General features: G+C 49.2%; 1 protein-coding gene, 1 pseudogene and 1 gene segment (V, D, J or C); 2 read left to right on the top strand and 1 right to left on the bottom strand.

The window, feature by feature from the left end:
• The first annotated feature begins 1,404 nt into the window (after positions 1-1,404).
• LOC106896449 (feather keratin Cos2-3-like) lies at positions 1,405-5,560 on the top strand. Its single transcript, XM_014956460.1, has 3 exons — positions 1,405-1,490; positions 4,469-4,571; positions 4,943-5,560. Exons 1-3 carry the CDS (start codon positions 1,405-1,407, stop codon positions 5,270-5,272), a joined length of 519 nt encoding a protein of 172 aa, XP_014811946.1. The 3' UTR covers positions 5,273-5,560.
• A 6,523-nt stretch (positions 5,561-12,083) lies between these two features.
• Positions 12,084-13,558, top strand: LOC106896448 (annotated as a pseudogene).
• A 420-nt stretch (positions 13,559-13,978) lies between these two features.
• LOC106896447 lies at positions 13,979-16,382 on the bottom strand. The segment is given in 3 exon segments: positions 13,979-14,074; positions 15,095-15,390; positions 16,335-16,382. Coding segments are annotated over 3 exon segments (440 nt in total).
• Between the last annotated feature and the right edge of the window lie 3,525 nt (positions 16,383-19,907).

Raw genomic sequence — 19,907 nt, 5'->3', positions numbered from 1 at the left:
GGGAGAACCGGGAAAGGGTTGGTGGGTGTTAGAGAGTCACGTTGTGGGTGAGAAAGGGCCTCCATAGGTCCTCTAGATCATCCTGCTGCTTGGAACAGCTCCCTTTAGATCAAATTGCCCAAAGTCAAACTCAGTTCAGCCTCAAACACCTCACTGGAGACTGCACAACCTCACTGGTGTGAGAAATGGGCTGAGTTTTGCTTCAGCCAATTAATATATTTGTGAGGAAAATTGTGCACATGGGCAGGCAGGGTTCAGAGAGAGCAAGTGTCGTGGTGAAGCAGAGCGTCAGAATGTAGGTGAAAAGGGACGTCCAGAGGTGATCTAGATCCACCTCATTATATCAGGCCACACCAGGACAGAGATTGCAGAACCCCCCAGGGAAATCCATTCCAGTTCTCAGTTCTTTTAGCCTGTGCCTGAACTAGAACTCCCCACATTCCAGCAGCTCTTCATTGCCTCTACTCCTTGTGCAGAGCATTTCCACAGTCTAGGCCTCCTTCTCTGTTTCTTTTGAACAAGTAGTTCCTGGACCTGCAGGGAATAATCTGGCTAACAGAGATCAGTGTCCTGCCTGTTCCCTGAGCTTCAGTGTCATCCCCAAACTTGCAGGAAGTGCCTACCTTCCCACTGCTCACAGCGTGCATGAAAACATTAGACAGTGTGTGTCTTGCTGAATATCAGGAGTCTTATTGGATGCAGGGAGCAGCCTTTGGATGTCTCTTCCACCACCAAATCTTGGGGCCGTGGCCTGGAGACATCACCAGGGAAAAGTCGCCCATGCTGCTGAGTGCACTGTGGCTGGAAACTGGATCTAAGGATGTGGGAGCTGAGGGCAGTCAGCACAGAAATGGGACAGTGAAAGGGTGTATTTCTGAGGGAGATCAAATTGCTCTCATAAAGAGCATGCAGGGGAATTAGAAGATCAGCCAGGGAGAGGGAACTGGGTGCACTTTCCAAGAGAGGTGCAGGTAAGTGCAGAGCCCTCAACTGCTTCATTTGCCCCCCCGACCCGAGAAACTGTGCTCAGGGATGGGCTGCCATTCTTTGCAGAACATGTAAATCTCATCCCTTCAGTGTAAATCTCATCAGTGGAAATGTCTCTTGGCAGCCACTACACTCCCATATCCTATTTCCTGCATGGAAATCCAGATGCCTTGACAAAAGTGAACAGGTGCAAAGATGGAAATGCCCCGACTCATCTTCTCCACTGAGAAGGGAATTATGGCTGATGAAGTCTAGCTCAGAATGACTGAAGACCAAAAATTTCAGTCTCTCTTCTCTGGTGTCTTCCTTCCAAAGGTGCTGGAGGGCTTCCTCAGGCCAGGGCTCATATCTGTCTCCTTCCACAGCTGCATGGCCCAGCTGTACTTCTTTTAGCTCCTGGGAAGTGACACTCCCAAGATGTACGGCCACTGCTTGACTCTCTGCAACGCACTTCACTCTGAGGCCGTCGTGCACCAGGTTGTGTGTGTCTGGCTGGTGGCAAGGTCATGACTGGCCGGTTCCCTGTCTCCTTCTCTACATGCAATACTCACTTCTCACAGGGCTTTCTGCAGGCCCAAGCACATCCACCACTTCTTGGGTCATCTACCATCTCTCCTGGACATGGCTTTTGCTGGGACTTCTGCCAACAAGTAAGTGACCATCTTCAGGATTAGTGATGAGACCTTCTGCTGTTTCCTCTTCATTCTCACTTCTCCCAGGTGGAGAGCGAGAGCCATGCAGCAGCTCTGCTGTGCAGAAGGCAAGCACAGAGCTGCCTCAACCTGTGCTTCCCATTTCACTGCTGTGGCCTGTTTCTATGTCCTGTGTGTCTTCACCTTCACAGGAAGTCACCTCCAAAGGGTCGCTAAACAGAGCAGTGTCTGTTTTTCACGCCATTTGTACTTCCCTGCTCAACCCGTGTTTTAGACAAGGGTGAGGAAGATGCTCATATTTGTTCATATCCAGTAAAAAAACTTGCCAAGTTGTAGTGTTTGACAGTGGAAATGATGAATAGAACAGTTTCCTTTGAAGAAAATGCTTTAATACTTGACTGAGTGAAATAGGGTAATCCTTCTGTGGACGGGATCCGTCCACTGACCTGTGCCCTGGAGAGGGGGCAGCACATTCTACTGTGCTGTGGGAGTGACTGAGCACTGGCACAGGTATCCCAGGGAGTTTGCTCAGTCTCCCTCTTTCGTGATATTCAAAAACCCCCTGGACATGGTCCTTGGCAACTGGCTCTGTGTGGCCCTGCTTGAGCTGGGTGGAGGTGGACCAGATGACTTCCAGGGGTCCTTCCAACCTCGGCCATTCTGTGATTTCCTTATTCTGTGAGAGCAGCTGATGTGGAGCAGCTCTGGGTTCCCAGCCTCTGATGGGATGTAAGGTTATCTGTACTGTCCTCTCTTTCTTTCTAGTCTTAGTGCTAATAAATGGCATTTTCAGGAATGCTGTGAAGAGGCTGAGTGCCTTTCTTAGTGGGATCAGTCAGTGTCATTTCTGGTGCCCCAGCCTCAGGGTTTTCAGCCTGTGGGGAGTCTTGCTTGTCACCACTGAGGTACTGTTCCCTTTAGAGAGCTGGAGCTGGTCTCACACCCCCATGTCTCTCCTAAGGAGATGACTTAGGACACTTGCAGGCACCTAAGGCTGGAGGAGGTTTTTTCAATTGGAATGTGGGGCTTCTTTGTGGCTGCAGCCATATAGATGTTCTTTAGATTTTATATTATCCCTTATATTTATATTAATTATATTAAGACCCACAGACTTGGGACACAGAGAAGCTCAATGTCTGGAAAGGTCATGGCAGCTTTGACTCCACTGTGGTTTCTGTCTCTTTTCTAGTGAGAAAATAGGAGATTGAAGGAGTGTCAAGCTCTTGAGATAGATGTTCTTTAGATTTTATATTATCCCTTATATTTATATTAATTATATTAAGACCCACAGACTTGGGACACAGAGAAGCTCAATGTCTGGAAAGGTCATGGCAGCTTTGACTCCACTGTGGTTTCTGTCTCTTTTCTAGTGAGAAAATAGGAGATTGAAGGAGTGTCAAGCTCTTGAGCTCACTAAAGCTGATGGTGCCTGATTCATTGCCTTAACTGTGGGGTCTGAAGAACGTGCCTAGAGGCCTCCTGAGAGGCTGAGAGCTGGCATTGGGTGAATGAACTCTCAGTGATGCGCGTGCATGTTCACACTCACGTATATGTTCCTCTGCTGTGCTCATGAATGCGTTTACACACATGGGAAGGGACCTTGAAAGACAACCCTGTCCAGCCCTCCTGCCATGGACAGGGACATCTCTCACCAGATCAGGTTGCTCAGAGCCCCATCTAACCTCACCTTGAACACTTGCAGTGATGGAGCTTCCACAAGAGGGCAACCTCTTCCAGTGTCTCACCATGCTCATTGCAAAACATTTCTTCCTTATGTCCAATCTACATCTACCCTCTTTCAGTTTAAAGCCATTGTTGCTTGTCCTGTCACTAGGGGCCCAGGCAGAACACCTTTCTCCTTTCTTATAAGCCCCCTATAAATATTGCAAAGCCACAAGAAGGTCTGCCCAAAACCTTCTTGTCTCCAGGCATAACTCTCTCAGTCTCTCTTCACAGGACAGGTGTCCCAACCAGTTTTGTAGCCTTCATTTGGGTCCGCTCTAACAGACCCTACAGACTCTTCCCAAAGTCAATGAAGAGACATCAGCTCACGCACAGGACTTATCCCATCCTACAGTAAATGGAATGACCCATCTTTCTGGAGACACTGTGCCTGCAATTGTCCAGTGCTGGCCTCTGAACTCTGAACTAAGCTCACAGCAGGGCCTGCCTTTACCTGGTCATGTATACACATGGCTTGCTTCATCATACAATCAGAAGTGAACCCACAGGCTGTTCCACCAGAGCTGCAAACACTTCCATCCCATGACTAAAGCCCATATCTGTGTCCCTGGTACTCAGGGACAGATGGAGAGTGGGAAAAGGGATTTTGTGGGGGTGAATGGGATCACGCTGGGCATGTTAGTCTCATTGAGTGCAGATCAGTCTTCCTTCAGCCCCAATGAGCTCTTTGAGAGAGGATTTTCAGAAGATGACTCTGTCAAGTCCAAGTCCTGTGCCCTGGACAGTGTAGACAGCCTCTCCTTGGGTGTCTTGAGTCTTCTCAGTGAACTCTAGATGCCTAGAGGTCTAGATTAGTGTCTGAGTGTGTGTGTTCTCTAAGCCAGCTTATATTGTAACCTGAGGGACCTTTACTGGACTCTTCCAGCACGTGAGATGAGTCCTCTGCCCACACTCATGTGTTTTGCACCGGAAATGCTTGGGCCTTTCATCCTCTCGCACAAAAGATGCCTCCACTGGGGAATGGTCTTGTCATGAAGCAGGAAATGGGAAGACACCAATTCGGGAAGCCAAAGCAGAGCCCACAGCAATAGCCAGGATGTTCTGCATTCAAGATGAGCTTGTCAGCAAATAATCACCTCTGAAAGGGAAGCCTCTGGCAGCCTGGGGCTGTTAAGGTGCATGATAGAAGCCAGCCCAGATTCTTGCTCTCACATCCACTTCTCTTGCCTCCTTCTCCTTTGGAGTCAGGTGAGAGTGAACCCCCTTCTCCTTCTCCACTGTCTCAAAAAGGAGGTCTCACTTCAACAGACCTCTCAGCTGACACTGGCTTTGTTCTATGCCAGATCACAGGGCTGCTTGTCATGGTAGAGGGAAGCAGGGAGAAAATTAGACATGGGGGGAGGTTGGGACTGTGCTGAGGTGGCTTCTATACTCAGGGGCCAGGCAATAGGTGCATAGGAGCTGAGGGCTTTTTTACGCTCTCTAAGGATGAGGCCAAGAAGTCCTCATATGTCACTGCACAGTCTCCATCTCCAGCCCTACATGTTCTTTGGCTCCATCATGGTACAGTGACAGGAATGAATGCCTCTGTTTTTCTTCTTCCCTGGCCTCTCTCTCAGGTGCACCTCAGACCCATAGACATGTCTTGCTATGACCAGTGCTGGCCCTGCTGCCCGCCCTGCTGCCCAACCCCACTGGCCAACAGCTGCAACGAGCCCTGTGTCAGGCAGTGCCAGAACTCCACTGTCGTCATTGAGCCTCCTGCTGTGGTGGTGACCCTGCCCGGCCCCATCCTCAGCTCCTTCCCTCAGAACACCGTGGTGGGATCCTCCACCTCTGCTGCTGTTGGCAGCATCCTCAGCTGTGACGGAGTCCCCATCAACTCTGGGTGCTGTGACCTCTCCTGCATCACCAGCCGCTACTGTGGCAGCAGATGCCCTCCCTGCTAAAGATGTAAGCAGTAGCCAGTGGTACAAGGACCCCCTGGAACTCAGAACTTGGTGCTGGACAGAGGATTCAACTACATGCCATTGTTTTAAGAGCAGCTCACCATCTCTGGCTTGCCCTGCAAGGGTAGATGTGAAGATGTCTTCCTGGGCTCTCTGTAAGCATGGCCAATGTCTACCCTTCCTTTTCCTGTCTTTCTCTCATTCTTTTTGTCTCTTTCCTTTGTTTTCTTGTGTTTCCCTCAAAGCCTGTTGTGAGAGCCCAGAAACCAGCCTGGAGGGACCTGCAGCCTGTCTCTCTTTGCTGTGCAGGTCAATAGATGCCCTGTGGGAGTTTTACCACAGGAAAAGGGGAACACATTCTTGCCTGCTCCTTCTGCTCCCCACAGTGGAGCCTCCACTTGGTGTGACTTCACTTCCCTCTTTAGACTCATTAAACAATTGCTGCAACCCTGCCTGTCTCCTTTACATGGTCTTTCCATATGCACAGACTGTGGGGGTAGAAAGCCATTGCTTTGCAGGAGGAATCAGGTGGGTGCACAAGGGAACCCTCCATCACTCCTCAAGGCATTGGAGGGTGGGGAACACTGCAGAGAGTCCTCTTTCAGGCACTGCCTTTTGAAGCTGAGGAAGACATCCCTAGTTACTCCACTGCCAATGGCGATCAGTCCTTGCCTTGCTGAGACTCTGCTCAGAAATAACCCTTTGCCTATGAATCATGTCATGTATACAGGCAACCTGATAGCTGTTGTCCTCCAGAGATGACAAGTCCCCAGGGAGCTGTGGTGTTGCAAACTCTTGGGGAAGAGTGCTCCTTTTGCTTTGGGTGGAGCTGTGCTGGGCAAAGTGGCTCAAACAATGATGTTCCCAAAGGATAATAGGAATTAGGAATCGGTAAATAGTTCTGGGGATGGCCCACGGTCCCTACTCCACCTGCCCCTTCCTTCCGTCACTTTATCTCATCAGCACACTGAGACATCGGTGACAGCGACAACTTCTCTGTGCAGGCCTATCACCCTGCAGCATCTGACATCGCCCACCCAATGATTTCAGAGGTCCCTTCCAACCATGATGATTCTGTGATTCTGTGATCTGTGGCCAACATATGTAGGGTTGAGGTGTTCACAAGTCAGTATTGGTATCAGCTACAGCAGCGCACATACTGAAGTCTCCTGTCTCAGCACACCCAACACTCCCTTGGCTGAAGGCAGGCCTAGGACAGTGACTGGTGCCCAGAGATACAGCACTGCTCTGTGCTGCCTGTTCTTTCTGAAGTACAGCTTTCCTGAGCCCCAATAACTCTACAGCCCCACAAGTGCCACAACGCAGCTCTAGTCTATAAAGGTGCTGAGTGAGAGGAGATATTCCCAGCTCCGTGGAGATGTGGCAGTGACAGTGGGATTTCATACAATCGTCAGCAGGATCCGTGAGCTGGCGTGCAGAAGCCCAGCCACAGGGTACTCACTGAGGTGCCTTTCCCCAGGCACCAAACTCCTTCAGCATTCCCAGAGCTCTGGTGCTGAAGTGGCCTTTGTGGTCCATGCAGCACCTCTGCTCCCAACACACAGGCCAAGGACGTCCCACATCTCCAGAGTCTGGGACATTGTGGTGGAGGGATTTGCCCTGACACAAACTCCACACACCACCAGCACCACAGGACCAGGACAGGGAACAAGGTCATTGCTGCATGGGATGAGGATGGGAGCACCAGGCTCCACTGCTGAGACAGGTGGCAACACAGGGCCAATGAGAATCAACATGAAGCACTCCCAGAGCATGTGCAACAATGGCAGCCATGGCTTTCATAAAAACATCCCAGCCTTTTGGTCTGCTCAAATGGACCACAAGTCTGAAGGACACACTGTCTCAATCAAGTAGGTGACACCCCTTAATGATATTTCCTTCGTACACAAAACTTCCCTGGTTTTCCCAAGATGAAATATGCTTTTGCTGCCCTAGTTGACCAAAGAGAAACTGCACATTCTTCCAATACCATGGATACATAATATCTGGCACTTCTTGACCAACAGGGTGGAGTCCTCAGGAGTCTGCAGGGGCTTTTCCCATCTCTGTCTTGTTTTCTTCTGGAAAAGCAGCAGGTATTTTCCCCTTTTCTGATATTTTTCTTGTGGGATAAGTACTTCTGACGAGTATCTTTATACACCTAAGCTTTCTCCTAGGCCACCAAACCTGGTGTCTGAAGAATGTTCCTAATTTCAGCATCCAAAGAGAGGACAGTATCAGTCCTCGTGTCTTCCCCAGGTAACGGCAGAACCTATAGCTTCTGCAGCTAATTTAGAGGTACCAGATACATTTTTTCCACATAGTCCATCCCCACTTCACCAAAAGCACTGTAAATGAGTGAAAGAACAAAACTTAAGTCCTCCACAAATTTGATAAAATGACCTTTCCAGAACATTTCCTGATACTGCAGTTGCCAAAATCTGTAAGACCACAGAATATTCTCAGGCACAACAGGCAGCAAGCAGTGGGCATTCGGCAGTTGGCAAGCAGTTACAAGTCTCCTGCACAGCATCAGGGAACATGAAAGGTTGACAGTCAGGATTTTCTCTGGGGTTCAGCAGCTTGATGAGCCCCAGACCCCAACTACAGTGGAGAAGCAGGGAATGTGTACCCCTAGTATTAAGGTAAGTGTAAACTCTGGGGAAGTGAAGGAGAGGAGAGGAGAGGAGAGGAGAGGAGAGGAGAAGAAGAGAAGAGAAGAGAAGAGAAGAGAAGAGAAGAGAAGAGAAGAGAAGAGAAGAGAAGAGAAGAGAAGAGAAGAGAAGAGAAGAGAAGAGAATATTACAGTTGGGAGGGACCTACAACAGCCATCTAGTCCAACTGCCTGACCACTTCAGGGCTGACCAAAAGTTAAACCATGTAATTAAGGGTGTTGTCCAAATGCCTCTTAAACACTAGCAGGCTTCAGGCATTGATCGATGCTCTATTGCTTTAGAAAGCCTGTTCCAGTGTTTGATCACTCTGTCCGTAAGGAAATGTTTAGTAATGTCATTTTGAACCTCTCCCGATGCAGCTTTGAACCATTTCCATGTGTCCTATCATGGAATCCCAGGGAGAAGAGATCACCACCTCCCTCTCCACTTCCCCTCCTCAGGAAGCTGCAGAGAGACATGAGGTCGCCCCCAGACTCCTTTTCTCCAAACCAAACAAGCCCAAAGCCATTGGCCACTCCTCATAGGACATTCTTTACAGCCCTTTCCCAGGTTTTGTTGCCCTCCTCTGGACACATTCAAATACCTTCACTTCCTTCTGAAATTGTCGGGTTCAGAACTACACACAGAACTCAAGGGGAGGCTGCCCCAACACTAAATACGGTGGGATAATCTCCTCTCCTGACTGGCTGGTTTGATTGTGTTAATGCCCTCCAGGATGTGCTTTGCCCTCTGGCTGACAGCACACATGCCTGACTCCTGTTGAGCCTGCTGTCAACCAGCACCCCCAGATCCCTTTCTGCAGGGCTGCTCCAGCCACTCCTCTCCCAATTTAGACTTGTGTTTGGTGTTACTCCATCCCAGGTGCAGAATCTGTTATTTGGACTTGTTAAATTTCATGCCATTAATAATTGCCCAATGCTTCAATTTATCTAGATCTCTCTGCAAGGCCTCCTGTCCTTCCAGAGAGTCAACAGTACCTCCCAGTTCAGTATTATGAGTGAAATTGCTCATGGTACCTTCAACTCCTGCATCCACATCACTGATAAAAATATTGAACAGAACTGGCCATAGAATTGAGTCCAGAGGAACACCAGGCTTACTAATCTTTAGCCAGATGTAGCCTCATTCACTGCAACCCTTTGATCCCTGCCTTTCAGCCAGTTCTTCACCCAGCACACCATGTACCTGCTCATCCCATAGACAGACAAGTTCTCCAGAAGGATGCTGTGAGGGACACTATCTAAAACCTTACTAAGATCCAGAAAAACTCCATCCACTGCTTTCCCTTAATGCACTGGGTGGGTGACTTTATCACAGAAGGATATCAAATTAGTTCAACAGGACCTTTTTATTGTGAACCTGTGTTGACTGTGCCTGATGATTGCATTGTTCTTTAAACATCTTTCAATAGCACCCAGTATGACATTCTCCATAATTTTTTTCCATGGACTTAGGTCAGACTGACAGGTCTGTAGTTTCCTGGGTCTTCCTTCACAAGCTTCTTTCAGTTGGAAAAACACTGTCTGGCTTCCAGTCAGCAGGGAGCTCCCCAGCCTCCCAAGACCTTTGGTAGATCTTTAGGGGATTTCTGCTGTAACATCTCCCAGTTTCTTCAGTTCTGTGGCATGAATCCTATCTGTCCCAATGGATGTATGAACAATCACATGATACAGCTGGTCCCTTACAAAGGGAAAGTGATTGTTCCTGCAGTCGTGGTTCTTCAACTTAGTGGACCGGGCAGCCCGAGGTCTATAAGCATTATTAAAGACTGAGGCAAAATACTTTGAAATATTGAATGCCTCAAGTTTCCCTTCATCTCTATTACTCAGGTGACCATCTTCAACAGTTATTGGCCCAATGTTTTCTTTGCACCTCTTCTTGCTATCAATGCACCTAAAAAAGCCTTTCTTGTTGTCTAACACAAGACAGGCCACTTTCAACTCTAATTGAGCTTTGGCCCTTCCTGCTTTCTCCCTGCATATGTGAATGACAGCTCTGTACCTTTTCTGTGAAGCCTGACCTTCCTTTCACAGATTGTACAATTTCTATTTTCTGTGATGTCTTCTGCCCTGCTTGCTTAACTTTGGAATTGCCTGCTTCTGTGTTTTTAAAGGTGGTTCTTAAAAACTGAATACCACTTGTAGATTCATGAAAGCAGATTCATAGGGGACGATGCAAGGAGGGATTCCAGAAGGTTTCTGCTCCACCTAAGGGTTTACAACTGCAAAATAAGTTCACCACTTTCAAAGATAAAGTGGAGCCAGATGTGCCTTGAAACCTTGTTTTCTTGAACAAGGTCAATCAAGGAAGTGTCTACCTTTGTGGTACCATTGTGGAGAAGTCCCCAGAACCCTTTCTAGGAAGGCAACACACTGGGATGCCTCTGTCAAGTGCCTGGGCACTAATGCTCACAATCTGGGGAGTAACCACCAGGAGTCAGAGATGTGTGTGCAGTTGTAGGGCTACGATCATGTTGGGATCATGGAAACAGGGTGGGATGGCTCCCGCGACTGGCATGTTTCAGTGGAGGTATACAGGCTTTTTTTGGAACTACAGGCTGTGAAGACAAGGAGGGGGACTTTCCCTTTCTGTGAGAGAGCAGTTGGAATGTATGAAGCTCTGCCTGGCGTTGGGTGATGTGCCAACTGAGGGCTTGTGGGCAAGCATTAAAGAGAAGACAGGTAAGTGTGACATTGTAGTAGGTATCTGCTTTAGGCCATTTACCAGGAAGAACAAGCAGATGAGGTCCTCTAGAGAGAGATAAGACTAGCATCACTTTCACAGAGCCTGATCCTCACAGGACAATTCAACCATCATGATATCTGTTGGACGGACAGCACAGAAGGACATAAGCAAGCCAAAAGGTTACACCAGTGCATAGAAGACAACTTCATCACCCAAGGAATAGAAGATCCAATAAGAGGTGTTCTGCTGGATCTCATAGGCACTGAGAAGAAAGTCTTGTTATGGATGTGAAGACCAAAGGCAGCCTGAGCTGCAGTGACCATGACATGGTGGACTTCAAGATCCTCAACCAACAATGAGGGTAAATACCAAGATCATAACCCTGCACTTCAAGAGATCAGACTTTGGTCCCTTTAAGGAGCTGCTCAAAAGAGTCCTCAGTGATGCGACACTTGAGGCGGAGAGGAGCCCCCAGAAAACTGGTTAATATTCCAGTATCACTGCCTCCAAGCTCAAGAGCAGACTGACCCACTTAGCAAAAAGTTAGGAAGGCATGCCAGGAGGCCTGCATGGATGAACAAGGAGCTCCTGGACAAACCAAAATGCAAGAAGGAAGCAAGCAGAAAATGGAAGCAGGAATAGGTAACCTGGGAAGAATACAGAGAAACATGTCCAAGCATTCAGGGGTGAGGTTAGGAAAACCAAAGCCCAACTGGAACTGACTCTGGTGAAGGATGCCAATGGCAACATGAAGGGCTTTTCTAAGGACACAGGTGACAAAAGGAAGGCTGGGGACAACTGGTCCCACTGATGAAGGACTGGGCTTTCTCTGAAGCCCCACAGCCTTGCAACACAGGGCATGGAAAGGCCGAGAGGCTGAATGTGAATGCCTTCTTTACCTTAGCATTCATGAGAAAGATCAGTCTTTAGGACTCCTAGGTCCCTGAAACCAGGGGAGAATTTAAGAGCAAGGGAGGTGTATCCTTGGTAGAAGAGGATAAATTCAAGGAATACTTAAGCAAAGTGATAGCCTCCCTCAAAATTTCGTGTTTTAGACAATGATAACACTCAGGTGTTCGAAAGCATAAGTCTACCCCTTGTTATTTGTGTGTCACACTAAGAAATGAGTTTTCTCTACTGGCTGCCCCCCATAATAACCTGGTTTTGGTAGAGGACCCACATAACTCTGATTTTCAGCACTGTTGAGATAATGGGGGAAATAACTTTTGCAGCCCTCAGTACCCAGAGCTTGAGGAAGGCTGCTTAGTTTCCTGGGTAAAAGATTAAGAGTCAATGAAATCCAGCAGAGCAGCCCACCTGCACCCTACAAGTGACCACTGGAGTGAGTCAGGAGAGAAAGACAAGGCACATCCTCATGCAGGGAAGCCCTTGGGTGACCAGCAAAGATTCCAGGGTTGGGAGTAGATGGGCCCTTTCCTGTCACTGCAGCCATGGGCAACCCCACCAGTGTGCCCCAGGCCAACATCACTTGCCTGCACTGCGCCCATCCGGCACCTGAGCTGAGGCTTCAGCAGGCACTGACACGTTCCTGCCCCAGAAATCATGGAGTCTCTCAGTCCCAGCACTCAGAAGAAGCCTCTGTGAGAGAAGGTAGACAGCGTAAGCCAGGAAATGAGAAGGTGGCATCAGAGAAAACAACCACCCAGGCCATGTCATTAGCTGAGGTGTTTTCTGCCTCTCATGAGCACCTTAGAAAATTACCACTTCTGTAGAAGCTACCTCTGGGCCTGGGGCAGGTCAGAGTCACTATAAAAAGCCAGCCCAACTCCTTGGTCTCTCATCCGCTTCACTCTCCTCCTTCTCCTTGAGAACCAGGTGAGTCTGAAGCCCTTTCCTCATGTCTTTTTTCTATTCATCCAAATGTGTAGCTGTCCATCTGTGCTGGTTCTTGGTGTAGCTTGAGGGGGGAAAAAGGGGTGTAAATCTGACTCAGAGAGTATCTGCGATCTGCCTGAGAAGGCTCTTCATTGAAGAGATAGGTAGCAACCTTGTCAGGCTTACCAAAACTTTGAATTAAATTGTTTGCATGAGGCTGAGAATTTCCTTCTGTCTCATTGCATGCTTTCTACCTCTTGGCTCTGTGGGTGCTTTAGACATGATCATTACAGGGTGACAGACTTGTGGTGGACTGCTCCTGACATGTACCCCTAATTCCTCCTTGATCTTTCTCCCAGGTGTACCTTCACCCTCAAGTCATGTCCTGCTATGACCAGTGCCAGCCCTGCTGCCGGCCCTGTGGCCCAACCCCACTGGCCAACAGCTGCAACGAGCCCTGTGTCAGGCAGTGCCAGAACTCCACCGTCGTCATCGAACCCCCTGCTGTGGTGGTGACCCTGCCCGGCCCCATCCTCAGCTCCTTCCCTCAGAACACCGCTGTGGGATCCTCCACCTCTGCTGCTGTTGGCAGCATCCTCAGCTGTGACGGAGTCCCCATCAACTCTGGGTGCTGTGACCTCTCCTGCATTACCAGCCGCTACTGTGGCAACAGATGTCAGCCCTGCTAAATCCACTGGTGGCCGCCTGAACAAAGACCTCAAAACCCAGAAGCTGATGTTGGATTAAGGACAGAGCTTCTGGCCATTGATTTCAGAGACGCTGAGCATCCAGTGCTGCCCTTCCAAAGGAGGACAGCTCAGGACCTCTGCAATGATGGCCAAAGTCTAACTTCCCTGCCTTATTCTCTCTCCTGTCTTTCTTGTCTTCTATTGTTCTGTGCTTTAAATACCCCAGAGCCAACTTGAGGCATCTGCTGGACCCTCTCTTTTTGTGGGACATGTAGATGGATGCCCTGTGGATCTTCACTGTAGTCAATGGGCATAGATTTTCAGCAGCTGCTAGTGAAATACCTGCACTGGCATCCTGTGAAAAGTGAACTCATACCCCTCTTCAGAGTCATTAAAGTTTTCTGCATCCCAGCCTCTGCCTCTATGTAATTATTTTCTTGGTGGACATTGTCTTGTATTGCCAAGGAATAAAGGCATTGCCTTGGGTGGTGGGCAATAAGATGGGGACATGAGCAGAAGAGTAAGGGAAGAGTGGGACACAGGGCAATGGGTCTCTTCCAGTCACTGTCTCTTGGAGCTGAGGCAGATATTGCCCAACTCCTCCACAGCCAGTGGGTATCAGGCCCTGTATTCCAGCATCTCTGCTCACATATGATCCCCTGGCCTCAGGGCATGTCCTGCAACATGGAGACTGACTACTGCTTTCCCTTAGAGAGGAGCCCGCTGCTGCTGGAGGCTCTGAAGGGTAAGCAGCTCAGAATCTTGTACAGAAGGGAATTCCTGGTGCTCTGGATAACCCTGTGCTGGGGAAAGAACCTCAGTCAGAAGTTGGAGTCAGGGTGAAGTGAGAAAAAGCCTTTGAAACAGCCCCTGTCCTCCTCCTCCTCCCACTTGTCCCCCGAATGAGGGAGCATGGCCTGCACCCAAGGGTAAGGGTAGTGAAGGCACATAACCTCTTCATCCTCTGCCCCCAACGAGTTCCACGCACAACCGAGCAGTTACAGGGCTAAGGGGACTCATAGATTGATATTGAAACCAATCTGACCAGGCAAAACCTGAGGTCACTCATGTCTCTCACACACCGCCAGCTCCCATCAGACTGGGTCCTACAAGGACAGTAGCCAGTGCCAAAGCCCCCTGGCTGCTCTGGGGTGCCTGGCATTCTCCCAGACATGAAGTAGCTTTACTCAAGACCAGCCCTTCTCCTGGAAGGGCCTGTTATCAACTTCTTCCTAGTGCCCTCTGTTCCCCCAATGAGATCTTGAATAAAGCTGAATAGCCTGGGACAACTCTAGGAGAAATAAGGTGATGCTAGAGGAAGCTCATGAGATTGGGCATGAGAAGGGTTCCAAGGACCAGCAAAATACACTAGGGAGAGAAAGCTTCCAGGACTCAGAACACAGCTGTGCAGCAACTAGAGGGTCAAAAGGTAGTCCTGAATGTTTTCCAAATTTGTTGTAATCATGTAATTCCAGGGAGCAACATTGCCCTGTGTCATATTATTTAGGTTTCTCATCTTTATTTGAACTCTAACCTCTGAGGGACACATTCTGGAGCAGATACTCAAAGATACAGGCCCACAGGAAACCCTGATGAAGCAATATGCAGCACGAAAAACCAGAAAGTAAACAACAGCAGCAAGGAACCATTGCCCAAGCAATCCCAACCTCCTGCATTGCCTGTCAGCTGACCAGAGCTGTTGGGCATAATAACCATATAACCCAAGGTGAAAACAAGAGAACCTGAGACTCTTTTATCACCTTCTCTTTCCTTTCACATCACTGACATTGGCTCCTCCTGCAAAGAAGATCTCGGCAGCAGAGCTCTGGATGTATTGAAGAAACAATGTTGAGGGCCCTTTCCATGAAACTCAGCCTTGCACAGACACATCCCCTCCCTCCCCTGAGTTCTCGCACAGCCAAGGAAGCTCCCTGCACCAGGGTGTCTTGCACAGCACAGAGGTACAAGGCACTGTCAGAGACCTCGACTTCCTCCAGCTGCAGGAGGCTGTATTGCCCCGTGGTGTTCAGTTCAGTTGTGAAACGTCCACTGTGCTTGCGGCCAGCTGCGACCTGAGAAGAAACCAGGTGGGGACCTTGGCCTTTCCTCTGCTGGTACCAGAGCAAGCCTTGAAAGAAGGAGCTCTGGTAGGTGCAGGTTGTCTGGAAGGTGTCTCTCTGCTTCACTGTGACTTCTCCTTCTTGCTGGGTGACAGTGATCTGTCCCACGGTGCCTGGAAGAAATTGAGGGTCTGTGACTGTGCAGGGCAAGGCACCGAGATGCAAAACAAGAGCAGATGCAAAATGTCAGAGGAAAAGACTCCCTGTGCCTTTCTCTGCAGCAAGAGCCCCATGGATGGGAACAGCAAGGCAGTGAGTAACTTTTGGGCAGGAGGCCTGAGACCTCAGCTCAGCACGGATCTCACAGCACAATAACACCAATTACCTCCCACAGGGATACCCCCAGAGGAGAGCTGTGCTTTCACTCAGGTCTTTGGTTACCACGCTCCTGCTGCCTGGAGTCTCCAGGGAACAACCTGTGGTGTCTGCTCCTCCTGTGATGGCCCCAGGACACCTCCAGAGAGGTGAGAGATCAAGGGAACTCCGGTGAGAAGTTTCATCCTGCTGCCCCTTCCCAGTCCTCTCAGGAAGCCCCGAGGTCAGGGAAGAGAGGGAAAAGGAAGTCCAGGCACTGCATACTTGCAGGAGGAATGGATGGTCTGGGCAAGCTGCATGACACGTGCCAGCCAGGAGAGAGACTGGGAGACCCTAAGAGTGTGAGTGGGGTGAGAGAGCTCTCGTGTCCCTGCATCAACTTGCAAACCCCTGTGCGTCAGAAAATGCATCCTGCCCAGATAGAAAAGAGCTTCTGCAATGACAAGGCTGTGAAACACTGGGCCAGCACAGATGAGAAGAGAGAGGGAGCGAGAGGTGGATGGTTGGTAAGAGAAAAGGAAGGCGAGGGGTCTGTGATGGTCAGGAGAGGAGCTGTTTCTTCTCATTTTCATCTTTTCTTTTCTGTCACTAGCAGTACCTTGAGAAAGCAGGTGAAAGCCACTCTTATGATCTGATGTTTCCCTATATTTGCCCATAATTCAAGAGCAGCTCCTGCAGAGATCTGTTGAGGAGGTAAAGAGCAAGAAGAGGAATCCTGCCTCCAGTCAATGCCAATGCTTACCCAGTGGTTGCCTCAGGAGGCAGTGAGGAGGAGATATCTGAGGTACATTCTGTGACCAATCCTCCTGCGTGTGTGAGAGAGACTCAGAAAACCCACACGTCCCCACCAAGAGCCTCAAGAGAGCAGAGCTGCCGGAAATGACTCTGCAGGGGGAGCAAAGAATGAAATGGGGAGGAGACATTGCTTCTTAACATATCTGAAATGTCCTTGCGGTGGTTTTTGCTCCTCCAGCAGTAACAAATGTTGTTCCTGCAGCCAACGCCATCTGTTTTTCCCACCTCTCTGACACACTCCCCTGTGCAACACCTTGGGAGTCTCTCCTTCCCTGATGTTTCTGTCTTCTCTCTCTCCACCCTCAAGCCCTTGGCTGTGTTGGCCTCTCCTGGCTCCCGCACAGTGTCTAGTCCCGAGCTTCGGCCAGCATACCCAAAGCTGCAGCTCTCAGAAACAGGATGGTCAGCACCCCCAAACCCCGCAGACACTCACTGCCGTAGTCACCCCTCCAGGCACCAGGGACTTTCTCCCTCTGTCCAAAAAAGTTATCTTGGAAATCAGTAAGTGAATATTCCTGCCACACTTCCCATCCCATCTTGTAAATCATATTCTGTAAAGTTCATTCAGGGAAAAAGCCAAACAACAAGCAGCTTTCCAATTTACCATACCCCTTCCATTCTCAATTTCATCAAAACCAGTTGGATCTGTGTTTTCACTCTCTTTACTTCTAGCATCTAAGAAACAAACATGACTAACCCATTCCAAGTCCCTGCTCCCTGCAGTTCTCATTAGATCAGGCTGGTCAGGACTGTGCCCAGTCAAGTCCTGAAAATGTCCAAGGCCATAGCCTGCATATCATCTCTGGAAGATCCATTCCAGTACTTGAGAATTTTCAGGGTCAAAATAAAAAGAGTTCTTATATCTAAAAAGAATTCTCAAGATTCCTAATTGTGTCTGTTGCTTTTTTTCTTACTACTGTGCACCTTTGAGAAGAGTCTGTCTCCATCTTTTCCACATCCTCATAGCACATAGAAACCCAGAAGGTCTCCCTTGAGCCTCCTTTTCCTAAAGGTCTCAGTCTGTCATTTCTTCAAGCCCCCTGAGTGCCTTGGAGGCTTCTGCTGGACTTGCTTCCTCATGTCAATACCTTTCTTACATACCGAGGAGCCCCAAAGTGAACACAGGACCCCAGGCATGGCCTCTTGTGTGCCAAACAAAGGAGAAGGATCATTTTCTTGGGTCTGAAGGCCACACTTTTGCTGAGACATGTCAGAGTGCAGTGGGTCTCCTTTGCCACAAGGCCACACTACTGACTTACCTTCAGCCATTGGCCACCAGGCATCCCATGCCTTCCCGGCTGTCTTACCCATAACCTCTGTCTGCAGACCTAGGAAAGTGATCCTCCAGACAGAAGGTCTGGACAAAAGAAGACTTTTCCTTAGTGGAGGAAGACAAAGAAAAGGAACAGTTAAGTAAACTGGATATTTGCAGATTCCTGGGACCATTGCATGGAATTCACCCATGAGTGCTGAGGGAGCTGGAAGAAGCCATTGCTGAGCCGCTCTCCATCATCTTTGAAAGGTCCTGGAGAACAGGCAAGGTGCCCGAGGACTGGAGGAAAGCCAATGTCACTCCAGTCTTCAAAAGGGGCAAGAAGGAGAACCTGGGAAACTACAGGCCAGTCAGCCTCACCTCCAACCCTGGAAAGATGATGGAACAGCCCATTCTTGGCATCATCTCAAAGCATATGAAGGAAAAGAAAGCTATCAGAAGTAGTCAACATAGATTGACCGAGAGGAAGTAATGTCTGACTAACCTGATAGCCTTCTCTGATGGCATCACTGGTTGGATAGATGAGGGGAGGGCAGTGGCTGTTGTCAGGTTTACAACACCATCTCCCACAGCATCCTCATAGGTAAGCTTAGGAAGTGTGGATTAGAAGAATGGACAGTGAGGTGGATTGAAAACTGGCTGAAAGACAGAGCTCAGGAGGTTGTGATTAGTGGCACAGAGTCTAGTTGGAGGTCTGTAAACAGGAGTGTTCCCCAGGGGTCATTACTGGGTCCAGTCCTCTTCAGTATACTCATCAATGGCCTGGATGAAGGGATGGAATGTGCCCTCAGCAAGTTTCCTGATGATACAAAGCTGGGAGGTGTGGCTGACACACCAGAAGGCTGTGCCACCATAGAGCGAGACCTGGACAGGCTGGAGAGTTGGGCAGAGAGGAACCTGATGAAATTCAACAAGGGCAAGTGTAGGGTGCTGCACCTGGGGGAAATAACCCCATGCACCAGTACAGGTTGGGGCTGACCTGCTGGAGAGCAGCTCTGAGGAGAAAGACCTGAGAGTCCTGGTGGACAATAGGATGACCATGAGCCAACAATGTCCTTTTGTGGCCAAGAAGGCCAATGGCATCCTGGGGTGCATCACGCAGAGTGTGGCCAGGAGGCTGAGGGACGTCATCCTCCCTCTCTATTCTGCCCTGGAGAGGCCGCATCTGGAGTCCTGTGTCCATTTTTGGGCTCCCCAGTTCAAGAAGGACAAGGAACTGCTGGGGAGGGTACAGCAGAAAGCTACAAAGATGATGAGGGGCCTGGAGCATCTCTCTTGTGAGGAGAGGGTAAGGGATTTAGGTCTTTTTAGTCTAGAGAAGAGAAGACTGAGCGGGGATCTGATGAGAAGAGAAGAGAAGAGAAGAGAAGAGAAGAGAAGAGAAGAGAAGAGAAGAGAAGAGAAGAGAAGAGAAGAGAAGAGAAGAGAATATTACAGTTGGGAGGGACCTACAACAGCCATCTAGTCCAACTGCCTGACCACTTCAGGGCTGACCAAAAGTTAAACCATGTAATTAAGGGTGTTGTCCAAATGCCTCTTAAACACTAGCAGGCTTCAGGCATTGATCGATGCTCTATTGCTTTAGAAAGCCTGTTCCAGTGTTTGATCACTCTGTCCGTAAGGAAATGTTTAGTAATGTCATTTTGAACCTCTCCCGATGCAGCTTTGAACCATTTCCATGTGTCCTATCATGGAATCCCAGGGAGAAGAGATCACCACCTCCCTCTCCACTTCCCCTCCTCAGGAAGCTGCAGAGAGACATGAGGTCGCCCCCAGACTCCTTTTCTCCAAACCAAACAAGCCCAAAGCCATTGGCCACTCCTCATAGGACATTCTTTACAGCCCTTTCCCAGGTTTTGTTGCCCTCCTCTGGACACATTCAAATACCTTCACTTCCTTCTGAAATTGTCGGGTTCAGAACTACACACAGAACTCAAGGGGAGGCTGCCCCAACACTAAATACGGTGGGATAATCTCCTCTCCTGACTGGCTGGTTTGATTGTGTTAATGCCCTCCAGGATGTGCTTTGCCCTCTGGCTGACAGCACACATGCCTGACTCCTGTTGAGCCTGCTGTCAACCAGCACCCCCAGATCCCTTTCTGCAGGGCTGCTCCAGCCACTCCTCTCCCAATTTAGACTTGTGTTTGGTGTTACTCCATCCCAGGTGCAGAATCTGTTATTTGGACTTGTTAAATTTCATGCCATTAATAATTGCCCAATGCTTCAATTTATCTAGATCTCTCTGC

Source organism: Calidris pugnax, unplaced genomic scaffold (genome assembly GCF_001431845.1).
Source record: "Calidris pugnax isolate Ruff unplaced genomic scaffold, ASM143184v1 scaffold333, whole genome shotgun sequence".
In the NCBI taxonomy this organism is placed as follows: Eukaryota; Metazoa; Chordata; class Aves; order Charadriiformes; family Scolopacidae; genus Calidris; species Calidris pugnax.
The sequence above is the reverse complement of the archived record's forward strand: the minus strand, read 5'-3'. Positions and strand labels throughout refer to the sequence as shown.